This window comes from Chelon labrosus (genome assembly GCF_963514085.1).
Source record: "Chelon labrosus genome assembly, chromosome: 8".
NCBI lineage: Eukaryota > Metazoa > Chordata > Actinopteri > Mugiliformes > Mugilidae > Chelon > Chelon labrosus.
In genome coordinates, this window is record NC_140358.1 from 19,629,989 (window position 1) to 19,651,703 (window position 21,715).

Consider the following 21,715-nt stretch of genomic DNA (forward strand, 5'->3'; position numbering starts at 1 on the left):
GTGCAAACCTCCTGGATTAGTGCTATTTCTCCCGGTGATTCCCTTATAAGTGTGCAACAAGAGGCGCACCACATAGCGCTGTGGCGGCAGCAATGAGGTGCAGTACTCGGCAGCTGCCACTAGATGTCAGGTTCTCAACAGTGTATCTAATGCGAGCATTGTGGCCGCTAGGTGGTAGCTCTGCACCAGGATTTCCTCCTCCCAGGTCGTCGAAACAACAAACCGAACTACGGAGCAAGCGGGGTGAGAGAACGTCCGAAACCGCCTCTGACCGCGACTTTTAAACTCTTTTTACACAATTGTAGCGGAATTCAGACGGAGGCTGTATAAGAATAGTAAAAGTTACGATTCTACCGGGACTACATTTTACAACAAGGTAAGTTAGCTGTAAAATGGCGGAGAGCTATCTGGAACTTAGTTGATTTGTATTTTGCTAGCTGTCTCGCTAGCCTGGCTAGCTTTAGATGAGCCAGGAGCGCGGATGTCTGCCTGAACCAAGTCGCTTCGCTAGCTCGCGGTACATAGCTACTTCGGTTGTTAGCAAGCTAACGAAATGGATTTTTGCCACCGCGACGCAAAATATATAGTTTGCAACTGAAGGGGACGTTTTATTGTTTCAATTGACTTAGTTGCACTTTATATATTTGTAAACAAAGTGTTTGTTGCTTATGCAATACGGTGCTGGAACTCCCGAGGCAAGATGGAGGACGCAAGGACGTGATGTTTTTTTAGGTAACGTTAGCATTAGCTGTTAGCGAAGCTAACTAGTGGGAGTTATTTCCACCTTGTTAATTGTAGCAAATCTGTTATTACTTGCTTCGTTGTCGGACGAGCTCCGTGTACGACTGATGTAAAGACAGTAGGTAGTTAATGCCCATGGTAACATTATCGACTAGCGTTAGTGTGCACTAGCTAATGTTAGCTTGTGCTAGTACAGTAGGGCTTGCGTTGTTTTGTTATTATGGTGTAAGTATTACAGCGTTAGTAAACGCCGGTGTGTTCTCGAAATTTAATAATAATTTATTGTAATGGTTTGTCGTCCTTCGTGTCCAGCCCATTTGAGTTTGTTTGCACTAAATAGTGCATGCTTGCTTCATTAAATTTCTACTAGCTGACGCTGGGAAAAGACGCCAAAACCCTCGGTTAACTTAGCTATCGATGCTAGCACCAGCGGCGCACCGGTGTCAATTTTGACAGGAGCCGACGAAGAGCGCAGCCATGGCGGCTTTGTTGGAGGGAACGGAGCCGGTAGTTGGTGGCAGAGTTGTCTTACGGGAAACCACGCCGTTGGGTTATACATTTTCAATTTATCTAAGATCTCATAGTATCGCATCGCGGTTAGAAGTTTATCAGATACACTGCACGATTTGGCGCCACTTTTTCAGTCTACACCCATAGATTCCTGTCGTCTTGTCGAGCAGTACCCCCCTCACTATCAAGGAAATGGGCTCATTACCAGATTCATAAACTTACAGTCGTAGTGACTACTGCACATATGTAGGGCTTATATTGAATGAGACAACATTACGGTGTTACGAATGCATTGGAACATTTAAACAGATTATTGTCTATTCGTGATAAATATTCTGTAAGCACGCAGTTTAGCATATATGAACCATAATTTGCCGGATATTGTTAGAAAGCAGCCTCTTACTAACGTCACACCGGTTTTGGATCAGATAGTTTGCCTTAAAGTCTACTCACTACTCGTATTATAATTTAAAAATGACACAGTTGTGTATCGTGTATGCTTGTAGTCGCCTGAAAGAAGCGTCTATTGCACCCGCGGTGTATGATGGGGTGGAGTTTACATATTCCCTTTTTTTTTTTTTTTTTTTTTTTTTTTTAAGGCTTAACAATTGTCTCCAAAGTGCTTTTATTGACTGGGTGCTAAGGAGGCATTTGCATTTGCTTCTGAATTACAAAGAGGAGGGGGGGCAGCTCTTATTTGAAAAGTTACTTCTGCTTTTCACTTTGATGTATGTTCCACTAATTTACACATCACAACCATGCAATAGTTTCCCTGTGGCCTGCAGTATCTTGTTGATGTTGATACTGCCTTTTGATTGGTTGACATGTATATGGGGCGGATAGGGCAGTGCCATATTTGGCCATTGAGGAAGATACTCCAATCTTCCTGGCATGACGTTGTCTGTAAACGGAGGGGAGCAGCGAAAGCGAGGGAGCCAATGGCTACACAGTGAGCGTGACAGGAGCGCTTGTGTCCGCCCCCTGTTACCATGTGAAACCTTTTTTTTTTTTTCTCTCAAAGGCAGCAAAGAAACATTTGCTCACTACAGTGGCTGTGATTTATTTTTATTTTTTTTACAAACATGCCCACATGCATGTTTGTGTTTGTTTTGCAAAAATGTTTCTGCTGCTGTGTTTCAGTAATGAGCATCATGTCATGTGTAGTTAACTAAATTATTCGGTTCCATGTTCTAGGTCACATGCGACCTCTCCTGTCTCATATTTTCTGAGGATCTCAAGCCACTTGTAAGTTGAAGTTATCCAGAAGATGTTACAGAAATGATAGCAGCACCAGAAATACCATCAGAGTTCGCCTTTACTCAGTAAGTAGCCGCTTCCACTTTTTATTTTACTGTTTACGGTAGTGGTTGGATGTGGGTTTTCATTCTAGTCTCTGCTTGTGTCTACCAGGGATACAGACACACGATTCTCCTCAGACACAGACTTCTCTGAGGATCTCGATGGAAGGAGTGCAAATACAACTAAAGGAAAGGTACGGAAAGCGCAAATGGCCCTTTTGGAAAACAGTGCTGTGTGTTTTGTGCATAAATGTTTTTTTTTGAGACATGCATAAAGTAAGTTTTGTGTTCCTTACCTTTTTGTAGTAATTCTATTTGTGTTTTTTTATGCCTTTCTAGGGTGGAAAGAAGGGGAAGAAGGCAGCAGGGGAGAAGGGCAAAGGAGGGAAGGGAGCGGGCCGGTTAAATGGCCACCACCAAGAGAATGGCATGGAAAACATGATGCTGTTTGAGGTGGTGAAGCTGGGCAGGAGTGCAATGCAGGTAAGAACAGCAAGCTCTTTGAGATTTGGATTTTTTTTTTAATGCAGTCTACATTTTTTATTAATTTTTGTTAATCTGTTCCTATCTTCCTTCAGTCTGTTGTTGATGACTGGATTGAGTCTTACAAACATGACAGAGATGTTGCACTGCTAGATCTCATCAATTTCTTCATCCAGTGCTCAGGATGTAAAGGTATGCACGTGTCTCTGCATCCTCTTTACCGGCCTGTTTTAAAATGTATTGAGGAAAATGTTTTAGTTTTGTGTGTCCCACAAAGCACTCCCTCTGGTCTCACTGAATATTTCTTCTTGACGTCTTTATAAATTGTCTTTTGTGTTTATCAGGTGTGGTCAGCGGAGAAATGTTTCGCAACATGCAAAACTCTGAAATCATCCGACGAATGACAGAAGAATTTGATGAGGTAACTTACTTCATTAGTGTAATTGTTACCATATTCACCCAAAGTCTCTTCTGTGTCATTTTAGGTTGAGTGTCAAATTCCTACAGAATTATTTTATTTACCAAGCACAGCAAACTTTGTGGAGATAACAGCTAATAGTAGGTGTATTTCAGAATTGTATTGAATGTTGTGTTCTTCCTTCTGTGTCCTCTGTAGGACAGCGGTGATTATCCTCTAACCATAGCCGGGCCCCAGTGGAAGAAGTTCAAATCAAGCTTTTGTGAATTCATTTTTGTGCTAGTGCGCCAGTGTCAATACAGTATCATCTATGATGAGTACATGATGGACACAGTCATCTCCCTTCTCACCGGACTATCGGATTCGCAAGTCCGAGCCTTCAGACACACCTCAACACTGGGAGGTAAGATTTAGCATGTCTATGAAGTACACTGAAACGTCAGTGGGGAATTGCAGTAAGTTGTGATTAGTTGGCTGAGTGGGGAAAGTAGGCAACTTGAAAGCATCAGACTCCTGGTACTCTTGTAACTGCACTACTACCTTCAGTTTCAATGCCCTATAGATAGTATTAAAGATTACTAAAGTATCTTGAATTATGTTAACTATGTATGTACACAAACTGTTGTTGTTGGATTTTATTTTACCAGCACACTTTATGATTTGTTGGGTGCTATCAATGTTAAAACTCATTTAGGCTTCTAAGAGCAGGCCACTTCTCTCTTCATCATTGGCTGGGGTTGTTATGTACACAAGGGCACTCATGATTCATGTAAGCAGCAAACATGGATTTATCCACTAATATAAAGCACCAGAGGCATGGTGTGGGTGCAGATTATATGATCCACAATAATCTGAGGTATGCAGAACACACAGCCAGTATTGTTTATGAAATAGCATAGTACACTTAAAAAGAATAATCCTTGTGTCACCACAAAATATTTGCTCTGTATATTATTCACCGTCTTGGAATGAGTCTTGGTTGTTGACCGCACGTTTTAACAGTAATCTGCTTTAATTGTGCTTATGTTTTGCTGTCACAGGTGGTCTTAGGCAGTTGTCTTAAATATTTTCCTGTTAAATTTTGACTGTTACTATTCATATACTTCCTGTTTCCAGCATGACTGAATCCAAGGTCTTATTAGCTGGAGATTTTATACTAAATACAAATAGTCTTTCAGTTTCTCACATTAAGTTACGGGTAGGATACTTAGTTTTTGTTTTGAAGATTACATCTTACTCAGGGGCTGGTTTATGTTGCACATCATTGGCAACATGCACAAATACAAAGTGTCAACTTGCATATTTGAAGTTTTAAGGCTGTTAACAGTTTGGTGAGTTCTCTTGTTTCTTGACGCTATTGTATATTTGACAGCAATGAAGCTGATGACAGCACTGGTGAATGTAGCTCTAAACCTGAGCATCAACATGGACAACACACAGCGCCAGTATGAGGCAGAGAGGAATAAAATAGTGGCTAAAAGGGCAAACGACAGGCTGGAGCTGCTCCTGCAAAAACGCAAAGAGGTGAGCGTGCTCTCAATCTCCTTTCTTTGTTTTGAAATGCAGCTTGCCTAAGCACATTCCTTTTGCGTTTACATACATTTACACACCGGATGCTTCAAATTCTAACGGAAATCTCCTGCCGCATGCAGGTAATGTCGAATGAGGTTCGTTAGCCTTTGTGGTATGCACCAAACTGGAAAGGTTTTTGTTGAGCATAGGCAGAGAATCCCCTATTGTGAAATGCGTGCATTACAACCCGTATATAAAATAAAGGCATTGCTTGAAAAATCGTGGCCACCGTTTCGTCCGTGGTTCTGACTAATCAGAGATTCCCAAAATATACATTTGCATATTGCCAGTGAACAGTAACAGTAGAGCAACAGTAACTGGTTGTGCCTCGTGGCACAGCATAATAGACCTGATGTTCTTTGTTTGTTTTTCCTCATACCACCATATGAATTTGGGCCAGAATTAAAACAACAAAACTAAATAAATCCCACAGTAGCCTCACAATCGCTGCTGACCAATCAGTTGTTAATGATTGCATCTTATGACCATACTTTTTCTGTTTTTAATGAATAGCAATTGCAACACCCGGTAGGTGGTGGACCCGCGGTGCCAAGAGCTATTCAGCTAGCCATGTCAGTTTATTAGGTTATATAACTAAAGGTCCTACCGGGCATCCATCTGTTTGTTCACAGTACAGCCACATCGCTGCATGGTGGCATAGTTGGCTGTCACATATGTCTCATTATGTTAACAATGCCTCATGGTCATCTCTCACTAGGGCAGTCATGTCAGTTAGGGTGTTTGTTTGACCAATTAAATGTGCTCATACATTTTATTCTCTTCATTTCAGCTCCAAGAAAATCAGGATGAGATTGAAAACATGATGAACGCAATATTCAAAGGAGTGTTTGTTCATCGATATCGGTACAGCTTTACACTCCTGACATCTGATATCAAAAAACTGATGATTAATTCTGCTCTCCTTGTACTTGTTAAACAATTAATGATATTATGTTCCAACAGTGATTCGATAGCAGAAATCAGGGCAATCTGTATAGAAGAGATTGGAGTGTGGATGAAACTCTATAGCGATGCCTTCCTCAACGACAGCTATCTGAAATATGTGGGATGGACAATGCATGATAAGGTGGGCTATACAGCGCATTCTTTATTTCCTTTTGTACTTCCTTTGGAGCCTTTGTGTGGTTTCAACTGTATAGATTTCTAATCAGACCAAGTAAGCAAAAAACACATCTGTGTGGGTGTGCAGGGCTGTTAAAGGCACAATCAGTGACTCATTTGTAAACATAGTGTGGGCACCGAACTTAAAAAACGCAGAATTGCAACCTGTTGATTGACAGGTCCAATTGGAGATTACAACGAATAATATATTTGTCTGGTTAAATTCTTCTTATTTATGTTACTTATGAACTCTCGTAGATCCTGATTGCTTTTGATGTCTGGCATAACTGGTAATACTTTCTGCTGCTTTCTAACTCTATTCCAGCAAGGGGAGGTACGTCTGAAGTGTCTGATAGCTCTGCAGGGCCTCTACTACAACAGAGAACTCAACGCAAGACTGGAACTCTTCACCAGTCGATTCAAGGTCAGCACCACCTGCTGGACAACTTAAGCGCAACTTTTATTTCTTTCCTCAGATTCACATATATTTACTGCACTAACAGAATTACTAATTACTCTATAATGGACTAACTTTGCCATCTTTCTCTTTGCTCAGGACCGTATTGTCTCCATGACTCTTGACAAAGAGTATGACGTTGCAGTACAGGCAATCAAACTCCTCACGCTAGTCTTGAAGTAAGTGGCTGTTTTTGATAATATCTGATGTCGTGTACCTTGTATCATTGAGACACAGTGTCCATCAAGGGCAAGCCCTTTCACACAGTTTTTATGAGTTACATCAAGCACATCTGCTAACTGGCAACCTCTTTGTAACTGTCTTTGTTTTGTGTCTCTGCAGTAGTACGGATGAGGTGTTGACCTCCGAGGACTGTGAGAGTGTCTATCACTTGGTTTACTCAGCACACAGGCCGGTTGCAATTGCAGCAGGAGAATTCCTCTTCAAGAAGTATGTCGGACACAAATCAGATTTTACTTGAGTTCATTCTTGCAGCCATTTTGTTGGGAGCTTCATAAATCTAGTTTGTTAACCTGCTCAATGGCCGCTGTCTTTTACAATGTTACAAGAGAGTCGTTTCAGAGTGTAGCTTAGAAGTCCTTTGTTAGCTGTAGGGTGAATGTAGGGATGTGTTTTGTGCGATAACCAACTAATGATAAACATTCTCATAGGTTGTTCAGCCAGCGGGAACCAGAGGAGGAAGGTGCCCCTAAAAGGAGAGGCAGACAAAGCCCCAATGCCAACCTTATTAAGACCACTGTCTTTTTCTTCCTGGAGAGTGAGGTACTTTATCACATTTCATATTCTATTCCCACATTCAGGCAACATGTCTTTCTTCATTTCCAGTAGTATATAGAAGTAAATCAATCAGCCATCCTTCATTTGTGTCAACCCTTGTCTCCTTAGCTCCATGAGCATGCAGCTTACCTTGTGGACTCTCTCTGGGAATGTGGTGCAGAGCTACTGAAAGACTGGGAGTGTATGATCAGCTTACTGCTAGATGACCCATTGCCAGGAGAGGAAGGTATGACACTGGTCATTTCCTGCACGCCTGTGTGCTGGTATGCAATTCAGCTGTTCTGCAGATTATCCTGATTGTTTTTGTGTTTGTTTTTTTGTAGCTCTCAGAGACAGACAAGAGACAGCCTTGATTGAAATCATGCTGTGCACTGTACGGCAGGCTGCTGAGTGCCATCCACCTGTTGGAAGAGGAACTGGCAAGAGGGTAAGAGTAACGGTCACACCTTGAATAGTTGAACTGAATAGTAAACCAAGACTGGTTAAACAACAAGTGTGTTTATTTTCTGGCATTGTGTTAATGAAAACATACAGAGTACATGCTTGCATCTTTAAATAACTTATCCAGCACAGGCTCTGAGTGTATTTGATTATATTCAACTTTTGCTTTCTTCTTTGCTTTTCCTGACCGTTGTGGTCTGCAACATTTAACACACTAGAAAATTATTGTTTATATGCATGGTTGAATATACTTATGTAATGTGTCATGAGCACATGATTTATTGGCAAAGGTGGTGAGATGGTAATAGTATTTTATTGACAATGCCATACCAATTGCACCAATTGCTTTAGTTCGTTCTGATTGGACTTAAACAGAGCTTCTTGTGGTTTTTAAATATATAAGCATCTCTGCTGGGTTATGTAACACACATCGGGTTCAAAAGGGCTGTTCTGGGTTTTACTTTATTCCTTAAATTGTTTAGGAAATGTTGTGGGAGAAAACTGCCTCTAGCAACTGGACTAAAGAAACCAGATAATCCTTAGGTTAAACTTAACCCCAAGTGGAGTAGTTAAATAGTAAACTTTTTTGAGAATTAAAAAGCTTAACATGTAGACGTCTTGCAGGCATGAATGCAAACTAGTTGTGTGGACAGCCATCTAACTTGCATGCATGTTGTGATCAGGTTATGACGGCTAAGGATAAGAAAACCCAACTGGATGATAAAACCAGAATGACAGAGCTTTTTGCTGTGGCTTTGCCCCCTCTACTGGCCAAGGTATGTAACATCCACTCTTATTCTATAAAGAACTTTCTTATTGGCTTCAGGCTTAACAAAATATAATTTTTCTTTTAATGTTTGTTCTCCAGTATGGCACGGAAGCAGAGCAGGCGACTAACTTGTTGCAGCTGCCTCAGTTCTTTGACCTGGAAATTTATACTACAGGACGTCTGGAGAAGGTAAGACAATCCGGCGGATCTGGCAACGCCAATTATTGTATTGTTTATCGCACATTCCTCAGCATCACAGCTTTGTTTCTTTCGTGTGGAGAATTGAACTAAAAACTAAAAAGTTCCAGTGAAGCCAGAGAAAGTACTATGTCTGTCTGGTTGTGCCCTACATTGGTAAACTGTGTAATGGTATGTGGCAGGTGTGCTGCAGGCTTTCAAGCTTTGAAAAACACGCTAACCACAGGAAAGCTGAAGGTTTCTTTAAGGCATGTTTCCTGCAAGCATTATTTGTGTCCATACTACTTTGGAAGTCAGCCCTGGTTCAGTAGGAAACTTGCACATGTGTGATGGTTGAAGCCATATGAGCACGCATTGCACATACATTGAAAATTAGTCTGGTTGTTCTGACAAAGCCAATTACGTCTCGATGAGTGTATTACATCTAATAAAACTTTGTAATACTTGTTACCTTTAATCACACATTGCGTCTATCTGTCGCTCTCTCCACTCCAGCACCTGGATGCTCTGCTGCGTCAGATCCGAGAAATTGTGGAGAAGCACACAGACACTGAGGTTTTGGAGTCCTGCTCCAAGACCTACCATGCCCTCTGCAATGAGGAGTTCACAATCTTTAACAGGGTAGACATAGCCCGCTCTCAGCTGCTGGATGAGCTGGTGGACAAGTTCAACAGGCTACTGGAGGATTTTCTACAAGAGGTAGGAGTGAGTGAGAGTGTGCACAAATCATGCTGTTCATTGCCTGCTTTGGTCAAGTGAGCTGAAAAAGGTGCTAGTCTACAGCCACATAATAATCTCTTCAATTGTCATATTAATAAAATAAAGTGAAAGCAAATCAAACCGTATAAACACTGTCTTAACAATAAGCTTCTCTTTACCTATTGTTATTGTAACCACTACAAAACACCTCAGTTGTTTTATATAGACCATTAAATTGGCTATACTCGTATCTCAATTCAGGGTTTCCCATGCAATGTTAATACTATGGACGCCGCCAGGGTCTAATTTACTACGCCATGGCCTCATTAGGAATTGGAAATATATTTCCACGTCTCGAACAATGTTGTGCTTGTGTTGTTTTTCCTGTTGCTCCCGAAAACATTCGAACACAGTGAGATTATTTATCCCTTCCCTCCCCAAAGCCACCTCCCCCACAGACCCCTCCTCCACACACATACCAGCCACTGACCTGCTCTGTACTGAATTTAACGTGCAGAGGAAACGTCTCAGACAACTTGTGTATTGTGAAACCATACCAGTACTCTGAGATTATTCCAGTTTTTATGCAGCACCTGAAAACTTTTGTCTCTGTCAGATGAATTACACACCCACATCCGTGAAATCACACCTGAACAATTTCTTTCTCCAGGGTGAAGATGCCGATGAAGATGATGCTTATCAGGTTTTGTCGACTCTGAAGAGGATCACAGCATTTCACAAGTACGAAATTATTCTTACATTCACGTCACGTACTCCCTTTTGCTTCACCCGCACCCCTTCCAATTACACCAATGTTTGTGTGACACTGACAAAGACATTATCATCTTTGTTGTAGTGCACATGACCTGTCAGGGTGGGATCTCTTTACCAGCAACTTCAAGCTGCTCAACACGGGCATCGAGAATGGAGACATGCCTGAGCAGGTGAATAAATACGCCTATGTTATGACTCACAGGCGGAGAATATGAGTAATAGTAGTACACATAACCCATACATTCTTTTCTTCTCACGAGCAGATAGTCATCCATTCACTGCAGTGTACCCACTACGTGATCCTGTGGCACCTGGCAAAGTCATCTGAGGGCAGCTCGAGAAAGGTGAGACCTAAGCTGTCATCATCGCCTCTGTTCTGCCCCATTTCAGCACATTTGGATCAGTGGAAGTGTGATGTCAAAATAAATTCTTGACTTTCAGGATGATATGGTGACCCTGAGGAAGCAGATGAGGGCATTCTGCATGATGTGTCAGCGCTACCTCACAAATGTCAACACAGCCGTCAAAGAGCAGGTGACGCCGACAGGAGAACAACAAATATCCATGTGTAGCAATAATAATAAAATCTGCTGAAAAGCAAATCAAGAGATAACGAGTAAAACAGAGAACGCCCTTTAACTGTTTCGCAAGGTAGTTTGGATGCCATTCGTTACAGCTGCAGTGGATATTTTTGGCTTCAAATTGCTGTTAAGAATAGTGGTGTTGCATGAACAAGTGCTGTCAGTGCATACCCTGTGTTTCTGTGTGTGCCTTATTCATATGTGTTAAAAACAAAATCACTTTGATCCAATTTGGCGATGAAGCCATCTGCGGCTTCTAATCTATGAAGTAAGGTTTGCATTAGTCTAAAGGCTCTCCAGTTATCTACAGATGTCTATTTAGGAAGAAGGCATTTGCATAACACGCAAAGTTTTTATTAACTTTTTGCTCTCGTTCCTTTTCTCCCACAGGCATTCACCATCCTGTGTGATCTCCTGCTCATCTTCAGCCACCAGATGGTGTCCGGGGGCAGGGAACACCTGGAGCCCCTGGTTTATTCACCTGACGACTCGCTGCAGTCTGAACTGCTCTCCTTCATACTGAACCATGTATTCATCGACCAGGATGATGACACGAATAGCACAGGTACAAATGCAAATAATGCAGACCTAGTGCATCTCTAATGGCCACGGCAAGTAAATTAATAGATTTTCAAATCCTTTTTTTTTTTTTTTTTTTATGTAATCTCAGATGGGCAACAGGATGATGAAGCAGTAAAGATTGAAGCTCTGCACAAGAGGAGAAACCTCCTTGCTGCCTACTGTAAACTCATCATCTACTGTGTGGTAGAAATGAAAACGGGAGCCGACATCTTCAAACAGTACATGCGGGTAAGTAAAATGAAGAAATTGTATATTATATCCATTTGTTTTAACCATATGCTGTTGCAGGAATGCCCTGTGTGATTATTAAAAATGCAAATCAGCATATAGTCACGTACACACAGATAAAATTCATCATCGTCCACTTGTGTTATTTTTTTTTTAACAGTATTACAATGATTACGGTGACATCATCAAGGAGACAATGAGTAAGACACGGCAAATTGATAAGATACAATGTGCCAAGACGCTCATCCTCAGTCTGCAGCAGGTCAGTGCACACACACTCTGGCTCACTCACTCATTAATTAATTCAGTAATGTTTAGGATGTTGTTTATCTAATTTGCCATGTCTCTCTTTTCTGGTAGCTGTTCAATGAAATGCTGTCTGAACTGGGCCATGGGTTTGATCGCTCCTCCTCTGCGTTCTGCGGAATCAAAGAGTTGGCCCGTCGCTTTTCTCTAACCTTCGGTCTTGACCAAGTCAAAACCAGAGATGCCATAGCTATGCTGCACAAGTAAGGCTTTATTATGCTCTCGGTGGTTTGCTCCGCTCTTGTTACACTTTTAGCTTTGCGTTTGGGAACTTGTCATGTTGAGACAAATTACTCTTTGAATACTGTATTTTCTTTTGCCTTGTTTCTTTTTCTCTAGAGTTTGGAGTGGCTTGAGTGATGACATTTTGCAGTTTAGCTTATTCCCATTCAATGAAAATATGTTAGTAAAAAAATAAATAAAGTGCCATATCAGCAAAACTGCTCTTTTGCTTTTGCAGTGTATGGTATAAGTAACGTATGCACTCATATAAAGTGTTACTTGTGCTCTTATACAGATAAAATACAAGGTCAGAAACACACTTCTCCTCAATCATGTTTTTCCCCACTAGCTCTATGTTGTGTCTAAATAGTGTTTAATAGTAAAAGGGAACTGTATTGTTTATCGCACGTTCCTCAGCCATCACAGCTTTGTTTCCTTCGTGTGAAGTCTTGGACTAAAATCTCACACAAGTTCCAGTGAAGCCAGAGAATGTGCTATGTTCGTTCGGTTTTGCCCAACACTCGTGTGACAAATGGGCATACTTTGTAATGGTATGTGGCAGGTGTGCAGCAAGCTTTCAAGTGTTGAAAAACATGCCAACCATAGGAAAGCTGAAGTTTTCTTTAAGGCTTGTTTCCTGTGAGCCTTATTTGTGTCCATACTATTACGACTTTGGAAGTCAGCCCTGGTTAAGTATGAAACATACACAAGTGTGATGGTTGAAGCTGAGCCTGCATTGCACATACATTGAAAAAATGGTGCTGCAGGAGACGTGTTTCTATGCATTCTGCATCTATGCATTCTGCATGATGTGCTACATGTCAACACAGCCGTCAAAGAACAGGTGACACAGACAGGAGAACATGTACAGCAATAGTAATGAAATCTGTTTCGCAAGGTATTTTGGATGCCATTCGTTGCAGCTGCATTGGATATTTTTGGCTTCAAATTGCTGTTCAGAATAGTAGTGTTGCATGAACAAGTGACTTCTGTGCATACCCTGTATTTGCCTTACTCATATGTGATTAAACAAAATCACCTTGATGCAATTTGTCGATTAAGCCACCTGCGACTTACTTCTGATGTAAGAAGCAAGGTTTGCATTAGTCTGAAGGCACTCCAGTTATCCACAGATACCTAAACTTACGCAAGTGTGCTGGTTGAAGCCGTATGAGCCTGCATTGCACATACATTGAAAATGGTGCTGCTGTTTTATCCAGTAGTTAACCGTTTGGAATTAAATGTGTTTGTTGTGAGGGAGGCAAGGAGAAGTGTAATTTAATTTAAATGATTAAATATAAAGAGCACATGCTGAAAGTAAAGTATTCTTGTATGTCTTCAAATATGAGTGGATCTGTAAATGTTGAAAAACAATTTGAGCAGTTTTGATAAAAAAACATTAATATTAGTTATGGTATGGTGTCCTACGGTGTTCCTAATCTCTGCTGATGGTGTCCTCTTATTCCCCTCTGTCTCTCGTATCTCTCAGGGATGGTATCGAGTTTGCATTTAAGGACCCTAGTCCCCAGGGAGAAGGAGGCCCTCCCCTCAACTTGGCTTTCTTGGACATCCTTAGCGAGTTCTCCTCTAAGCTTATGAGACAAGACAAGAGGACTGTGTAAGTTTTTTTTTTTTTTTTTTCTTACTGAGCTTTCTGGTGGGAAGTTTCAGTGGCTCAGTGCAACAGGTGTTTGTGACAACTGGTGCAACTGGTGTTTCTGCTGGGTGTGTGAGTGTGTGAGTGTGTGAGTGTGTGAGTGTGTGAGTGAGTGAGTGAGTGAGTGAGTGAGGCTTTTTTTATGCTTCAGTTGGAATGTGCACCTGGTTTCATGTGTAAAGTTTGTCCTCTGGAAGCATGAGTTTATTCATCTTGTCCATGTGACCTCCATCTTCTTCCCAGCCACATGTACCTGGAGCGCTTCATGACGTTCCAGATGGCCCTGCAGCGAGAGGACTGCTGGCTTCCCCTGATCTCCTACAGGAACTCCCTGCAGGCTGGTGGTGATGACGATACCATGTCTGTGATGAGTGGCTACTCAAGCAGAGGTTCTTCCATTCGCTCCAAGAAGATTAAGCCTCCTGCTGCTACAGCTGGAACCTCAGCAGCCAAGAGGAAACTGCCAGAAGGTATCCCACTCTCAAGAGTGCAAAAGAAATCATTAATAATGGGGTATTCTTAGTTTACTCACACTTCGGCAAAAATTTCAGTGTCTTCAGTTTGGTTTAAAAGCTTTGAAAGTGGACATCAGCAGTTTTCTTTTTAATATAAAGTTCAAATAGTTCACACAGAAGGAGAGTATGTCTTCGTGAAAACCACACACATTGTGGCACTGGCACTGTCGGGATGTTACAAAAAACCCATCTGGAGCCCAGATTAACCCAGATGTGTTCCAACCAGCCTGGCTCAGCCAGTCAAGCTGATGGGTGAGGAGATTAAACAGCAGATGGTAGGAAAGAGTCGCACTACTCCGTGGCTGTCCCACAGGGTCTGTGTTTTCTACAGATCTCTTCATGACCAAGGATGTCTCTAGAATATCAAGTGTTAGATGAAATATCTGTCATTTACAACACATTTATTTGTACTCTCAGGGACTTCTGCGACCCCATTTGCTTGTTGTGTCATTTGCACTCAGTACTGAATTCCATATTCAGTCACTGTCTGTGAGAAGCCCTACATTTGCTCACAGTTAGCTTTCAAACTCATGTCTGATCATGGTTAAGGGCTTGAGGAAGGAAATTGCTCACCAGGGCAAAATGCATAACAAAAGACGAGTGCTTTTTTTGTTGCCGGTTTGCCTAACATTTGGCCCTTACCTTTCAGAGGAGAGCAGCAGCGGCGAGGTGTGGCAGCAGAGCATGCAGACCCCAGTCATGTTGCCATCCCCCCACCTCACCTCCACTGCCATGCGAGACCCTAAGCGGGGTCGTGATGACAGCTACATGGGGGCGTATGCCCTCCCTCACGACCAGCAACAGACCCATCAACATCCGCAGCACCATCAACAGACGCCTCAGCACCACCAGACACCCATAGATTACAAGTATGTATCAGTACTGCATGCATTTCTTAACTGTTGCACTTTGTTCACAATTCAATACAATACTTGTTACGAGAGTTTAAAAAGGGTGAAATTAGAAGATTGCATAATTTTACATTTTTTATGGGTGTTTTTTTCAATCGGTATTTTGTCTTCATGTAAATCAGTTTCCCTCGGTGCAGAGTAATAAGTATTTAAATGTTACAGCCCCACGGTGTACACCATCAAACATTTGTCACTTGCTTTCACACTGCAAGCTTTTGCTGCTGCTGCCTCCATTCATTGAGGTGTAAACATTGCCACCACTGCCGTCTGACTTTATGATGGTTGTTCTGCTATGTGATCGTGGATACCACAGATAACGGCGAGAAAAATTACACTAGAGCTGATGTATATATATTGTCTTCTAAATCATTAAACTGAATTGGACCAATGGAGAGAAACCGTCTGTAAGCAACATCAAATTCAAAGTCTGGTTATTTGGACTGACAATAACTACCGTTTTAATATTCGTTTGCAGAACTTGTCATGGTAGTAACGTTTTCCTCCTTGAGGTTTAGTCTGTTTGTGCTGAGATTATACATGGTTTATAGTGAGTAACGGCAGCATGTGGCGCACAGGCTCCTTGAATTGGAGTTAGTCTAAAACCACAGCAGTTTGAATTGGATGCACCATCCTGCTTCCGATGGAAATTAGCTGCCGTGGCAACCGCTCACGGGAAGCACCTCAAAGCGCTCATAAACTCATGAACATTTGCTTTTCTCCTGCCCCTCTGCTTTGTTGACCCAGCATTTGCAAAAGACTTTAATGGCCATTGAATTTAAATTAACTGTCTGTTATTTCAGCGCATCCTAAGGCTTCACACCACAGGCTTTTTTATAAATACAGTATATCTAGGCACATGTCCAGGCCATCATTCAGTTCAGTGGATCACATAGTCTCTGAGAATGGGACCCGACTGGAATGAGCCAGAACGCATTAGGACGAGGTTCAGTGTAATTTCCCATTTGCATGCTATTAATTTTGAGGGCAAATGGTAGCAAAATGCTTGTACTTAACAGCTTGCCAAGTGTTGGCCCTACTGGGACAGTGAGTGACTAGTTTATTTATCCACCCTGACTTTTCACAGGCACCAGGCCAGAGGGCAATTTACTTTTATCTGGCTTCCTTATGTTACCTCTGTTCAAAACGCCAGACACATGTGGATTAAAAACATGACTGATTAATGTTGTTTTGTGCATTTAGTCCGCAGGTGACGTGGATGCTGGCTCAGAGACAGCAAGAAGAGGCACGCCAGCAGCAAGAAAGAGCCATGAACTATGCCAAGCTCAGGACCAATCTGCAGCATGCTATGTAAGACACACACACACACACCGGCACATAGAGGTGCATGAAAAAAAATCTTTATCATAAGTACACACCACTAATCATGAAATGGTTTGTTTAGCAGTCGTCGCGGCACTGGGCTTATGGAGGAGGATGAAGAGCCAATTGTGGAGGATGTGATGATGTCATCTGAAGGTCGCATGGATGACCTCAATGAAGGCATGGACTTTGACACCATGGACATTGATCTGGTGAGATACACGTCACTGTGCTTTCGTGAAGTTATACTTGACTAAAGGTTTCTGATAGTGTACAGGAGTGTCGTGCCCAGGTTTTTGAAATTAGACAAAAGGTCATGTCCCATTCACAAATGAACTCTTGAATATTTTGATATGAAAGTCCCAAATGTCAGGTGCTGTACTCTAGTCTCTATCTTGTTTTTGTTTACCACTTCCAAACACATTTGCATTCTCATCCCCTTTAGTTCGATTCCCATGCCCGAATCACCGTGAACAATGTCAGAACATCAAATTAAATTAGAAACCATCGGTTTTTAAAACACCAAGTAAAGTTGCTGTAGACATTAGTGGCTCAACCCATGTGAGCTCTGGCCAAACAACCACAAGATCCAATTAAATAAAAGAAAAGCAAACTCAACACGTTATTTCTGTCCTCATCCGTGGCAGACAGTCAACAGCTCCATCTTGGTTGTAAAGCTTAACAAAAACACGAGCTGCCTCATGGAGCCAACGTGATGGGGATTGGGCAGTGAAAGCACATTTTATTTGTGATTTTTATTTGCACCATCTGTTTTTTTTTTGTTTTTTTTTTTTTATATATTTTAGGCACTGATGCTGGCAAATCTCAAGACCAGTAATCAAGTAATTTGTTGTTAATATCCTTGGAGACAAATCAGCTCTTGTCACTGAGCATCGTTGGCCAAACACTGCTGTCCGCCTACTTAATATCTTTCACACTTTGACAGACTCCTTTCACAGTTTTGTTATTCGATTTAGTTTTAATTAGACCTAAAAACTAAAATTCATGACCAACACCATAATATTTTCCTTTTTTTAAATGCATACAATGCCTATTTTTCTATAATAAAGCTTTATTTGTTTAGCATTAATCTTCTACATGTAACTTGCTGCATAGAAATGGGAGGAAGAAAAAAAAATCTTGGATCGGAGGAAGGCTATATCTGAGTTTTGGTTTTAAAAAGCTGAGACGTGTACTCTGTCGACAGTGCCTTGCAACTGTTGGTACAACATGAGGCAACATGGCATATTTATTTGACCATTCACGCCAACACCACAGAACCGTGTATGATGAGTGTAAAGCCAGAAGAAAATTGCATCCGAGACAAATGTCTATTTTGGATGCTTACACTAGAGCTGGACTCAATGAGACAGGCTCCAAATGTCATGTTGAATCAACCAGAAAATTGTACAGCTGCCCCAGTCAGTTAAATGCAACAACTATCTGCTGAAATTGTTAATTTTTTTTTAGTGTTGCGAAAAAAAACTATGATATCTCAATACTTTTGTTGTATAAGGAAAAATCATTGAGTGAAGCAAGAGCAGTTCCTGGAGTATCTCTTATAAATGTGCCATCTTTGTCTTCCAGCCGCCTTCTAAGAACCGTCGTGAGAGATCTGAGCTCAAGCCGGACTACTTTGACCCTGCTTCTATCATGGATGAATCGGTAAGGGGCATCTATACTACGCTAAGACTAGGTTGATGGCGTACTCCAAATTCAGATATACGCTGCTGTTACACGTAGCCATACAAACACACAAACTGTGTTTTCATAATATAGAGTGACGCGGCTTGTGATGAATCTGCTGTGAAATTAGATCTACTTCTCAACGGTTGTGGAACCGTTCTGCAGTAAATCAAAAAAGAGTTGGCTCAAGACCAGTCACATTACATGGATCACTTGCTAGTATGTTGTATTTGGGCATTTGGGGAGGCTGTGCAAAACATTTAGACGAGTACAGCTGACCAGCCTGCAGCCAAGTGCAACATTTCTTTTTGGTCACAGAGCAGCCATTAATGCCTGGGTAAACACTTTTATTTCAGACAGCATGGCCAGCTTTAAATTCTTGCTACATCGTGTCACAACCTTAAACCCCTCCCCAGGATTTTGCCGTAGGGTTTGTTCTTGAACTTGGCTTTAAAATGCAGGATTCAATTGAGCACCGTGTGAACGTTTTATCAACTGTAAATCATTTCTGATCACACAAAAAGGCGCATATGTAATCAAAACATGGGACAGCCTTCTCCTAGCTATATGCTTAGCGTCCTGTTTCACTGCGGGTTTCTTTTTCTGAGCAGAGAATCGACATGCGACGTATTTCTTCAGCTTTCGCCACTTGAAACAAGCCACCACACCGCAGCTCCACACAAGCCCGCCTCAGATCCAAATTTCCCACAGTAAATTACTTTACCCACAGTGCTATAATGTGGCGGCGGCAGATGACATTATATACTGAGATTAGAAACAGAATGTGAAGTATACTCAGTGTGGTGTGAATTTGGCAGCTATTCCGCTACCTTTTTCCAAATTGTAATTTCAACCAGAAAGAAACAGTCGGGCTGTATATTAATCTTCAGAGTAGATTGCTTTGTTCAGTTTCATTGTAGCCAAATATGAGCCTTGTATTTCGATAAGTATACAGTATAATAATATAGGAATTATGTCATTCGAATCCATTTTCCGATATCAATCATAGATGACATCTTTTGATTTCATAATGGGTCGTTAACATTTTCTTTGCTTCCCTCTAGGTCCTCGGAGTGTCCATGTTTTAAGCTAATATCCAGATGATTTTGACGCTGGGATAACAGAAGAGGCGCTTTGTATTTAAAGAGAATTTTAGGTGCGAAAACAGAAGTGGTTTCTGTAAGAAAAAGCAAAAATAAAACAAAAAAAAAAACATGATTCTGGCTTGTACTCCACGTGGACCAATGACAACCCACACTCAGTGTTGCTTGCTCAGAGAGGACTTTGTTTCAAATATTTACTTTTATAATCTTGGGTAAGCTCTTCCTGTTCAGAAATAGTGCAACAGGCCACTTCCAAACCTATTAGAAATGAGACGTGTCTGAAGAAAAATCAATAATAGCTTCTTTTTTTTTTTTCCTTTTTTTAAAACGGGGATGAATTGGTGTGTTTAACTTAAGAAACATTTTTTTTTTTTATGTCTAACCCTTTTTACAATTGTAGTAAGTTACCAGGTGTGAAGTAGTAATTTATAAACGGACTATAGTAGCTTGCTTGTACTGTGTTAGCCAAGTGGATGGAGGTCTTTATGTTTCTTTATGTGCCCTTTTTTTCTTCCCCTCCTTCCCTCTGTCTCTTAAGTTTCTTCTCCCTGTTGTTGGGCCTGCGTTGAGGCCCTGATAACCACTGGTGGTTAAGATGGTGATAATGTCACGTAGAATCAGTCAAGATCCCTTTATGCTGTGAAGATTCCTAGAGTCCACTGAACGCACCACACTGTTCAGCAGTGAGTCCTAGAGCTTACCCCAAGATTTGGATCACTCCCTTAACTGTCATGTACGAGAAATATGTCCCAGCCCAGAATGAGTTTTATCCCAGTAGTACCACTGTGTGGGCTCTGGAAGATAGCAGCTCGGTCAAAGAAAACCCCCCCACGCTTTTCTTTTCAAATCCAGCAGCATAATGTTGAAATGGGTATCTCTACATTTTAAATAAAAGTTATATATGAATCGGTGCTGATTTTATATATGTGCTTTTGGTTTTTCTTATTTTCAACTTTTCAACCAGTCACAAAGTTTGAGAAACGTGTAAGTAAAACTTAAAAAAAAAAAAAAAAAAAAAGAAAGCATGTGAAGCCATGCATCAAGGAAGATTTTTAAACTTGTATTTTTATGTTTTTTGTTTATTTTTTTTTTTCTTTTTGTCTTGATAATGTCTTCGGGTTTCTACCTTTTTTCCTACATGTAAATTAGTTTGGATAAAACTAATGAAAAGACTTGTGAAATTCAGCTTTAAGGTTTTCTCAACATGAAAGGTCCTGTCACAAAAATACTTATAGATAAAACTGTAAGGTAGTCATTCAAACAATACTGAAGATGAAAGTTATTCAGCAGCGCTGTGGCAGCTAGACAAAGCTTAGATTTTGACATATTTGTCATACACAAGTTTTAAGGAACTGTTTTGTCTACTGAGGTTTTTATTTTGTAGTCATTCCATGCTTAAGCCTTAAACATGCTTGTGGAGGTCACCTTTACTCACAGTAATCTTCCATGTCAGAGGATCAGTCATGTTTAGAGGTGGATAATTGGCTTCTTAGAACATGAAATATGAGGTGGTCAGATGTAATGTGATAAAGTAGATAAACAGCCTATATGTGTTTTGCCTAATTATTTTATGTAAGTATAAAAAAAAGAAAAAAAAAGAAAATTCTTTTAAGGAAAACGTACTGTTTATTGTTTGTTACTTACCACTACATCGGTATAAATTCTTATTAGATCATGTGTATATATACAAATTTAATTTCTTTCCTTCCTTTTTTGGCCATTTCTGTGTTTTACTTTTTTGTTTTTCTGCACTCTTGCCTACACTCTGAGTTGTTGTCTATTATCCCATCCTCTTTCAGTCACTCTGTTTTCTGATTTGTACTTGTCTGGAGACAGTAACTTTTGAATAAAAATCAACACATTTCATCTGTGGTACTTTTTACTTTTGATCGCAACAACGTTTTGAACCAAAAGTATTAATCCTGCACGATATATATCGCAACCTTTTTTTCTTATTTAAGTGAAATGTAGTCCATTTAAGGTGACACTTAAGTTATTCACCTTCAAGCCACGTGGGGGCAGTGTAGTCCAAGACGATGGCATTGTTCTGGCTGTACATGGTGTCAGCCTTTTGTAATCTATGTCTCCTTTTAACTTTGTCGAAAAGCTTATGAATATGTATCCTGAGTCTATCTCAAAGCACATATATCTGTATGTGACAGCTCTCGCATTTGTGTTTACTATCAAAAGAGCCCATTTCACCAAGAGTAATGCCGTGTGGAGACAAAGGCCGCCATAGTTGCTGTAATGATAAAAGTGAGGACACGAGGTAGCAGAAGAAAGGATGAAAGCGACACAGACTTCTGTGTTAAGTGCATGGTTAA

General features: G+C 40.9%; 1 protein-coding gene across 3 annotated transcripts; it reads left to right on the forward strand.

The window, feature by feature from the left end:
- The first annotated feature begins 195 nt into the window (after positions 1-195).
- Positions 196-21,255, forward strand: stag2b (STAG2 cohesin complex component b). Of its 3 annotated transcripts, none has more exons than XM_084550129.1 (34): positions 196-376; positions 2,446-2,573; positions 2,662-2,743; positions 2,889-3,032; positions 3,128-3,224; positions 3,377-3,453; positions 3,649-3,853; positions 4,823-4,974; positions 5,813-5,886; positions 5,986-6,109; positions 6,470-6,568; positions 6,701-6,780; positions 6,944-7,051; positions 7,273-7,384; positions 7,508-7,625; positions 7,723-7,826; positions 8,524-8,616; positions 8,709-8,798; positions 9,303-9,506; positions 10,177-10,247; positions 10,363-10,450; positions 10,544-10,624; positions 10,722-10,814; positions 11,252-11,426; positions 11,532-11,671; positions 11,832-11,933; positions 12,032-12,180; positions 13,689-13,817; positions 14,100-14,326; positions 15,021-15,240; positions 16,483-16,590; positions 16,685-16,814; positions 18,190-18,267; positions 19,353-21,255. In XM_084550129.1, exons 2-34 carry the CDS (start codon positions 2,530-2,532, stop codon positions 19,374-19,376), a joined length of 3,822 nt encoding a protein of 1,273 aa, XP_084406255.1. In that variant the 5' UTR covers positions 196-376; positions 2,446-2,529; the 3' UTR covers positions 19,377-21,255. The 3 variants fall into 3 exon arrangements, with proteins under 3 accessions (XP_084406255.1, XP_084406257.1, XP_084406256.1); XM_084550131.1 differs by having other exon boundaries at positions 16,688-16,814; XM_084550130.1 differs by lacking the exon at positions 196-376 and adding an exon at positions 652-732.
- Positions 21,256-21,715: the final 460 nt, after the last annotated feature.